General features: G+C 38.6%; 1 protein-coding gene across 2 annotated transcripts in view; it reads left to right on the top strand.

Annotated features, from left to right (window-relative positions):
- The first annotated feature begins 266 nt into the window (after nucleotides 1-266).
- Nucleotides 267-9,439, top strand: part of LOC104266591 (ectopic P granules protein 5 homolog) — a 14,950-nt gene continuing 5,777 nt past the window's right edge. The window contains exons 1-15 of one of the 2 annotated variants that reach the window (XM_026838642.1): nucleotides 267-485; nucleotides 846-956; nucleotides 1,015-1,154; nucleotides 1,734-1,877; nucleotides 2,256-2,376; nucleotides 2,867-3,097; nucleotides 3,794-3,921; nucleotides 4,213-4,352; nucleotides 4,997-5,198; nucleotides 5,496-5,711; nucleotides 6,394-6,486; nucleotides 6,733-6,910; nucleotides 7,261-7,465; nucleotides 7,766-8,031; nucleotides 8,717-8,921. In XM_026838642.1, coding sequence (XP_026694443.1) covers nucleotides 282-485; nucleotides 846-956; nucleotides 1,015-1,154; nucleotides 1,734-1,877; nucleotides 2,256-2,376; nucleotides 2,867-3,097; nucleotides 3,794-3,921; nucleotides 4,213-4,352; nucleotides 4,997-5,198; nucleotides 5,496-5,711; nucleotides 6,394-6,486; nucleotides 6,733-6,910; nucleotides 7,261-7,465; nucleotides 7,766-8,031; nucleotides 8,717-8,921 — 2,584 coding nt within the window. In that variant the 5' untranslated portion in view covers nucleotides 267-281. Of the gene's footprint in view, nucleotides 486-845; nucleotides 957-1,014; nucleotides 1,155-1,733; nucleotides 1,878-2,255; nucleotides 2,377-2,866; nucleotides 3,098-3,793; nucleotides 3,922-4,212; nucleotides 4,353-4,996; nucleotides 5,199-5,492; nucleotides 5,712-6,393; nucleotides 6,487-6,732; nucleotides 6,911-7,260; nucleotides 7,466-7,765; nucleotides 8,032-8,716; nucleotides 8,922-9,439 lie in introns of both variants that reach the window. The other variant, XM_026838641.1, reaches the window with a different exon arrangement.

Below are 9,439 nucleotides of genomic sequence, written 5' to 3'. Positions count from 1 at the left end.
TTACCATGAAACGTCGTAGCTAGAGAACCTAGGATTTAGGCTAGAGAACTCTGACGTAACTCCTGTCGTTACCTGCCACTACACCCATATATACAGTCAGTGGCGCAAAAAACAAGGTGAGGGGGTTTTAATCAAAAAAATTTTAAATTTTTTTTTCATAACTTTTTTTTGGGTTTAAAAGGGGGGGTCGCGATACCCTAAACCCCCTGGCTGCGCCACTGTATACAGTAGTGCCCTGTTTCTAGTAGTGTTTTTCTCACAGTACATCCATTAATACACATATGGTGCATGAAACACAACGGTATATACCGCCCACCCCACAGCACACCCCATCCAACCATCGTGAGAGGATCGACCAACTATTAGATCAATACGAAGCTCCCCACCCACTCCCCAATATACATAACCCTCTATCGCCACCTGTGGCTGTTAATGATGTTTCATCTATTTATGATTTTGAATCCGTCAAGCTGGCTGTTGAACAGGTGAGTGATTAGTTAAGTAATTGTGGGAAATTACTTCTATTTTGTATTAAACTAAAGCCAGTTCTCTTTTAGAATTATATACACCTAATTAACTAGTTTGGTTCTCATTGACGAAATATTTACATGCGTAATAAGTTTAAGTCAAAATACAGCTTCAAAATGTTAAAAATTAATTACTTTTTTACATTTATGGTTTGTTTTAAAACAATATGTCATCAAAACACCTTACATAGCAGCATTATTACCAACAAAAGTTTATTGTTGAGGCTGAAGCAGTTGCCCAAAGATTAAATTTATAAATTATATTCATTATTTATGGCAATGATTGATCATTGCATAACATAGAAACATTATACCCAGGATATCAAAGTTGTGACGAAATTTGCGGCAACACATGTTTCCATGGCAACCAAACACCAGGGGATGGACAAAGAATATCTGGCAACACTGAACAAGTTGTATTATTTAAAGGTAGGTTAACCCAGAGGTTACCCCTAATAACCCCATATCACCCCTGTTAACCCCCCAGGACACCAGCTTACTAATGAACATCGAATGCCAATCATCATTTAGCCCTGGTCACAAATGTGCAGGTGCTGGGCAAATCGAACTTGTGTTTCGTGAGAAAACATTGAATGAACAAGTTGCTGCAAAGATCAAAGCAAACAGGTGTGGTTGAGTTATTCTACTGTTGTTGATACCAGGTATAAGATATTTATCGCGATATGGCAGACAAAACATTGGTATAAGCGGGCACGAGGTGTATGAAACGGAACACCCGTGTTATAACGACTGTCGTTTCCCCGCCATGCGAGGATAAATAAGTTACATACGTGGTAGCTCATAAGTGGGCATAGGGTGTATGAAACAGAACACCTGTGTTATAACGACTGTCGTTACCCCGCCATTCGAGGATAAATAAGTTACATACGTGGTAACTCATAAGTGGGCATAGGGTGTATGAAACAGAACACCTGTGTTGTAACGACTGTCGTTGCCCCGCCATTCGAGGGTAAATAAGTTACATACGTAGTAACTTGTAAGCGGGTACGAGGTGTATGAAACAAAACACCCTTGTTTTAACGACTTTCGTTGTCCCGCTATGTGAAACTGAATTATAGAATGCAATGAGATCAAATATACATGTTTATCCTTACTGTCTACTTCCTTGTGCAACAATCACATATAGAAAACTTCATTATTATATACATATACATCAACTACATTCATTCATATTCTTAACAACAGAAAGAAGCAATCTAAGTCAGTGTCAGATTTTGTAGCAGAAGAATTTTGTTCCGAGTTATGTTACGCTTCATTGCACTTGGAAAGTGTGATCAGGGCTCTGGAGAATAACTTGAAAAACCCAACTTTTAATCAGGACTTAAAAAGGTTGGTGATGTTTAGTCTAAACTGTGGTTGTTTCCAAATAAAACTTATTGTAGCAGTACCTTCGGCAGTAATGGCTCCCAAAATGAGAATAATTTCTGTTAAATTGTGTGTTTTTTATAATTTTGATGTCATTTTTGTTCTGACTTAATGATCCTGTCCAAACAGTGCTTGATTTGTTCAATGTTATCGTCCATTAGTATTGAATATTTATTTAAATAACACGTGCTTACAGTTTTATGAAATTCACTATTTCTGCCCTACTAGTTACATTATACCACAGAATGCAATTTACTTTGGCTTGTGTGGTTTAAAGTTGTTCAATAACTTTGTTATTATAATTGAATTAGTTAATGAATTTTATTAACTACTTAACCCCAGTTCCATTGCATCATCTGGTTGCCAGTTATTCTATATGTTGGCCCAGTTATTCACAGAAGGCTGTAAATCTTGCAACCCAGTGAAACATCTACTGTCTAACTGTGTGGAGATGCTGGGCCAGGTGGGTTGTTTTGTATATCGGGTTTAATACACAAGTGTTGCACACCATACATGGTGGCTTCATACACCCCATGCTCACTGTCAAGTTAGGATACTTTCATGTTTATCCTCGAGGTGGGAAATCAAGGGGTTTAATACACGGGTGTTGCATACCATACATGGTGGCTTCATACACCCCATGCTCACTGTTAAGTTAGGATACTTTCATGTTGATCCTCGAGGTGGGAAACCAAGGGGTTTAATACACGGGTGTTGCACACCATACATGGTGGCTTCATACACCTCATGCTCACTGTTGAGTTGGAGATGTATATCTATACTAGGTAGCTGGGGTATTTATATTCTATATGACTAAGTTACTAAGTTACTGATTAGGTCACTTTACTCCAAATATTCCAGAACTTTTAAGTAACATCATCTTTTTATAGTGAAAACCCATTAAAAGTTCAAAAACCCTGCTCTATGATATACTAACCCATATTACCCCCCAGTCGTTTATCGTTCGTTCCCCGAACGAAGCTCGTAACATTCTCCAACATCTCATTCTCACTCCCTCCTCTTCTCCTCTCCTCTCTCCTCATTTTGCTCCTGGTTGTGCATCCAAGCGCGACAACTCCACCAATCAGGTGCAAGAGTATGTTGATATGTACAACACGGTTGTAAAGGTGGTGTCAACTACGACTTCGGATAATCCAGACGTCTTGTTTGTTTTAATAACTAAGGTGGGTGTTGTCTATTATTTAAATCAACAAAAATCAAGTCCAACTAAAATACAATCTATTGATGTGATTGATAATATTTCATTATAGGTCAAATATATATTTTTTAACAATCTGTTACTTCTGCTACCAGGCATAATGCGATATAGACTTTTGGTTCCTTTGGTATAAAACATAAAGACTGCACGGCTGGCTAACTGTTGGAATAAAACTATTTTAGTCCAAAGACAAAAGATCCACATTCAACTGTACAATAGACATATATAACCAAACAAAAATGCCATAGATCCCTTTCAAGCTTATAACATGCACCAACACCATTAACATACACTGTAATTAAAGTAAACATTATAAAAGTAAACATTTACATTAATGATATTTCATCTATTTATGTAATGGGCAACTCTTGTCCTTATTTAAAGCTATAGAATATATTTTTCTGAGTTCCATAAACTGTCTCAGTGGGGTCTAGATGGTAGCACCCTGAGTGTGGGGGTACCAGGACTACTACTTTGGCCTAAATCCTCATCCATATAGAATAGAAAATACACTGTTTATGCCAACTTTAATTTATTACATTTTTAGCATTTTTATTTTGTATAGGTGAGGTGTTATAGTGAGGCATACTAAGGACTCACTCTATGCAGACATACAATTTGTAACAAAGTTTACATTTATAATAAAAATATTTCTTATTAGTTTGAGCTCACGTCTTGGTTGCAAGAAGTTCAGCCTCCCGTGAAAAGTCGTGAAGATTTAATGAAATACGTCGTGATTGGTCTCATTGGATGTATCATGAAGTCACGGAAGTATCATGATAATGATACGTGAGTATTTTCATGTGATTGGGTTTGGTTATTATCGACGCTGCTACCATTGTGGGCGTATGTGTCCCTGGGCAAGACACTTAACAGCAATTGCTCCAACCCAGTGGTCACTAATGGGTTGTCCAAATTGACAGCCATACAAAAACAATCATCCACAAAGTTACATACGTGGTAACTTGTAAGCGGGCACGAAGTGTATGAAACAAAACACGTGCGAAAGCTGAGCTCATTATACCGTAATACCACTATAAATTAGTATATTCTTATTAGGAATTACTAATTTACCACCAGATTGGATTTACTAACGAATGCGATTACCCACAAGCCATCACATTCAGCCGTTCATGAGATTTATTTAAACCATCTGCGTTCGTTGGTCAAATATCGATTCCCTGAGTTGCTGGTGGATACTATGATGTTTCTGTTAGAAGGTGGGTTGTATGGTACTTGGGGTGGAGTATAGCAGGTAGGGATGTGGTGTACAGTATAAAAGTGTGGGTGGCTATAATGTAGTATAGGTGGTGGGATATATAAAGGGGGCTGAGTTGCTGGTGCATACTATGATGTTTCTGTTGGAAGGTGGGTTTGTATGGTATAGGGGTGTTGTGTGCATGGTATAAAAGTGTTGGGTGTAGGGGAAGTATGACAGGAGTATAGTATAGTATGGTGGGGGTTGCATAAAGGGGGTAGGGGCTGAGTTATTGGTGGGTACTATGTTTCTGTTGGAAGGTGTGTTGTGTGGTAGAGCTGTGGTGTACAGTATAAGAGCATTGGTACAATATGGTGGGGTGAGTATATGAAGGGCAGGGTCTGAGTTGATGGTGGATGCTTTAGGAAGGTGAGTCATTTTATGATTGGTATTTATAAAGGGTAGGATAGGGTATTGAATGGAAATAGGGGATTCAATGACATGTGTGTAACATTACCTTTTTTTACAACTTATTCTGCAAGTTGTAGAAATAAGTGTTAGGGGTTAAAAATGGGCAGAGGATTGAAAGGTAGTTATTCCTTATTATTTGAATATGCTTTAACATTATTTTAAAACTTTATAATTATATATGTTATCTATGCCCAGCATCTCGGACACACGATGTCACCCCTGCATGCTGGCAAAGTTTAATCTCTGTCTCGTTTACTGACTCTCTATCCCCTCCTGGTGGGGAGAATGACGAGGCGCGCAAATATTCAATGGAAATAAATTGGAACACCCTCGCTCATTCTATGGAAATGTTAACCAAGTATTTTGAAGAGTTTCGAACAGGGAATAAATATGCAAGGTGAGCGTGCATGGGTGTTGCTTATATGTGTCAACATGTGGGTGTCAGGTAATAGGCATATTGTTTATTCTATATGTATGAGATCTAATGGCAAGGCTTGCCATGAAAACTAATGTTAGCTGCCATTGGCCCATTACACTAACAGAAGTCCTTTACCCATTTAAATTTTGTCAACTGGCAATTTTTATGTCTTATCCAGTTTAAGGTGATGCCAATTTGTTTGCTATAAAGATTTTGTTACCAATATGTTTAGATTAATATACCACCCACATAAACAACTTATACTAAATCCAGCAGGAAAGGCCTCCACGAACACTGGTCACCTTACACGGCAGAATTATCAAAAATATTCGAATATTTCTCGCGTACTTTACTCGTGTTTGAGCGACGTCAACAAATACCCCTCCTGTTCACCGAGACGAAGCTCACTGAGGACCCCCGGTGGCTGCCAATACAAATGGTGTACAATGTATTTGATCCATGGTTGCGACCTATAAGTGATTTAGATTCAGGGTAAGTGGCTTTTGTTTTACTGTTGTTGTTGGTAAATCTGTTTATAACGCTTAAGAATTTAGCAAGAAACATAGTAGTTATGTGTGTATATTGATGTTTAGCAAGGGCCAAGGAGATTTGGTCGCTGTTGTTATTAGGGTTATGTGTTAAACTGTACCAACGTTTCGCTTGCATTGTATACCCTGACTGCCTGACATATTTGCACTGCTTATGTCTTGCCTTGTATTAGACGTTTGTGATATAAGTCTGTTCATAGTTGTTGTATATGATAATAAAAACATAACAACTAATAAAACAGCACCCTACTGTATTGCTCTCTACCCCCACCTAATGGTTGCTCTCTACCCCAACCTAAAGTTTGCTCTTTACCCCCACCTAATGGTTGCTCCCTACCCCCACCTAATGGTTGCTCTCTACCCCTACCTAATGGTTGCTCTCTACCCCCACCTAATGGTTGCTCTCTACCCCAACCTAAAGTTTGCTCTTTACCCCCACCTAATGGTTGCTCCCTACCCCCACCTAACGGTTGCTCTCTACCCCTACCTAATAGTTGCTCTCTACCCCCACCTAATGGTTGCTCTCTACCCCCACCTAATGGTTGCTCTGTACCCCCACCTAATGTGTGCTCTGTACCCCCACGTAATGGTTGTTCTCTACCCCCACCTATTGGTTGTTTCCACAGCGACTCCCGGTGGCCGTGGATGGAAAGTCATCATGAATCAGCGTTAATTATTGTTGAGTCGTTTAAACGAATATTGCAAGAATTCACGCAGGGGTAACGAGACTAATTCGTAATTATTTAATTAAAATTATTATACTTATTACTCATTAATTATTAAGGTAATATCTGTAAAAGGTCTTAAAAAATGTAATAGTTTCCTAAACTAAATTGCAAATTTATGGTTTAAATAATTATTAATTTATAAAATACATTTTAACCATGTAAAACAATATAATTAATTAAATACTAATGTTAATGAACAAGCTAAAACAATATTGTTAACCACTTAACTTTCCACAGAGACAACACAACAGTATCGCAGCGTTTGTCATTTATATGGAACCAATATGCAGTGATGACCATACATACTAATGGTGTTATACCACAATACATTATTAATGCGCATCATTTTACACTGGCAACACTGCCATGGGAGTTGTTTATCCCTGATATTCAATCTCTGGATCAGATGGTCCAGGTATGCAATGCTATGGAAATGATTGTCTTACACTTGGTTAGACTTGGTTTGCAGTACCAGATCCTTACTGTATTTTTTTACACTACAATCGTTCAACTATGAGCACTAGATCACGGTCAGACTGTTTTTAACGACTGTTTTTTTTGCTTATTCCCTTCTCTTCGTTAATTTAAATAATATAATTTCCGCTATTGTATTCAAAGAAATAAATAACATTTAGTTTGATAACAAATAAATAACAAGTTTTAAACAACTTATTTTTAAATATAAACTAATACTTTATTTAAAGAAAGAAATAATAATTAGTTGGAAAAATTTCTCAACCCAAAACTTTTATATTTATTTTCCAGATCTGCGATATGAACGCTGACTCACAGATGGACTTTTTATGCCGACTCGTCACGAAAATCCCATGGAAAGTAATTGTTGAAATGTGCCGAGTCAACGAGCCAAGCATGACTCAGGAGGGAAATAATGCTGAGTCGTATGACATCACATGGCTGCCGGTGACGGGGGAAATATTATGCCGATTCATCCATTTGCTATTTGCACTTGGTGCGTTAATGCTTAAGTATCATAACTCGATAGTGAGCATGAGGTGTATGAAGCCACCATGTATGGTGTGCAACACCCGTGTATTAAACCCCTTGGTTTCCCACCCCAGAGGATAAACATGAAAGTATCCTAACCTGACAGTGAGCATGTATTTAAACTGGTACAGTGGCCAGTAACCTAAACTTTAAGGGTTCAAGGCTCAATGCTGCTACCATTGTAAACAAATGTGTGGGCAAGACACTTCTTAAAAATATCCTAACTTGACAGCGAGCATGAGGTATAACACCACTACTCACACAGGGTCCAGCACACAGAGATTGGAGACGCACCCAGCGTTACTAGAGTTATACACACAAGTTGAAACCTACCCATGGTGGTTGATAGAGTGCGACCAAGTTGAATTTATCGCCACCCTCGTTTCCGATCGTTACGCTTGGCCGGCTGTGCTGCTTCACGCTCCAGCGAGTAAATCAATCAAGCATGACCCAAGGACAATGGCCATGAGGTTACTAAAGGTCACATGTAGGTTAATGTTGGTTGGAGAGGAGAAAAGATCAAGCTCACAGGTAAGAGGGCTCTTTACAACTATCTATGTTGGGTCATGGCCAACTTTGGGCTAAATCCCAGGCTGTAGAATCTCTATTATTAAGTATATAAACTGCCTCAGCAAGGGAGTGCTTTATAATGAGCTTTGTTGTTGGGCTAATAGGCCTGTATTCAAAGTTTAGAATATATATTATTGACTTGTCTATATTTAAAGTCATAAAATATATTTTCCTGAGTGTCCAGAAACTGTCTATGGGTCTAATCTGGTAATGGGACTACTTCGGCCTAAATCCCCATCCATATAGAATAGAAAATACACTGTTTAATCATTGTGTTCTAAACTACTAACCCCTATCCCATATTCCCCAGCAAACCACCCTATAATGTCACATATACCAGTAATGATACACCATATATAACACATGCATGATATAATATATGTTACAGTAGGACGGGGGGAGATGGGACACTTTTTAACTCTATTTTCTTGTCCCATTTAGTGGTAAACAAAGAACATTTAATGAATTATAAAACTGTATCCCCACGACTCCCATAAACCGTTGTTAATTGTTTAAAACACGATCCGGATATCTGGATATTTTGTGCTAAAGGTGTCCCATCTTCCCCCACCTTACTATATTTTGTGATCATGGTCTTTATTTGAGCCTTGTGTTCCATACTAACCCCCCACCCCATATCCCCCAGCAAACCTCGTCCTCCTACCCACCCCCTATAATAAACGAAGCATCAATATGGATGAAACGCCAATCATACATCCGTTGTGTTGGGAGGATCCTACAGAAGGTCAAACATGAGGATATGGTGGGGAAGACGGCACATGTGGTGGGACAGATGGTTGGTCGGTTGACTGAACGGACAATGGAAAGTATTGAGATGACTTCAACTGGGGGTAAGTTGGTTGTGTGGTCCCTATGCGCGCTGTCGAGTTTTCATACCTAATGTTGTCATTGTGGTAGCACCTCAGTTGTTGGAATAATAGACCAACTATGACCCCTATAGAATAGAATCTCTATTATTGAGTGTCTATAAAGCAAGGGAATGCTTTATAATGAGCTTTGTTGTTAGGCTAATAGGCCTGTATTCAAAGTTTAGAATATATATTATAAACCTACATTTAAAGGGGAATACTTCATAATAATAAATTAATAACGTTGGGGTAATGGGTCCTTATTTAAAGCTATAGAATACATTTTTCTGAGTGTTCATAAACTGCCTCAGTGGGGTCTAGATGGTAGCACCCTGGGTGTTGGGGTAATAAACGTACATCCTTGGCGTGCCTTGTTGTGAAATCGTATAGAATAGAATAGGGTTATCCATGCAATTACCATGCAATTACCATACCCCACATGCAGAATAGGCTTATCTATGGCAAGCCCCCATTTCCACAACAATACCCACAACCAGTTG

The sequence above is a fragment of the Ciona intestinalis genome, unplaced genomic scaffold, assembly GCF_000224145.3.
Source record: "Ciona intestinalis unplaced genomic scaffold, KH HT000101.2, whole genome shotgun sequence".
Taxonomy (NCBI): Eukaryota; Metazoa; Chordata; class Ascidiacea; order Phlebobranchia; family Cionidae; genus Ciona; species Ciona intestinalis.
The sequence above is the reverse complement of the archived record's forward strand: the minus strand, read 5'-3'. Positions and strand labels throughout refer to the sequence as shown.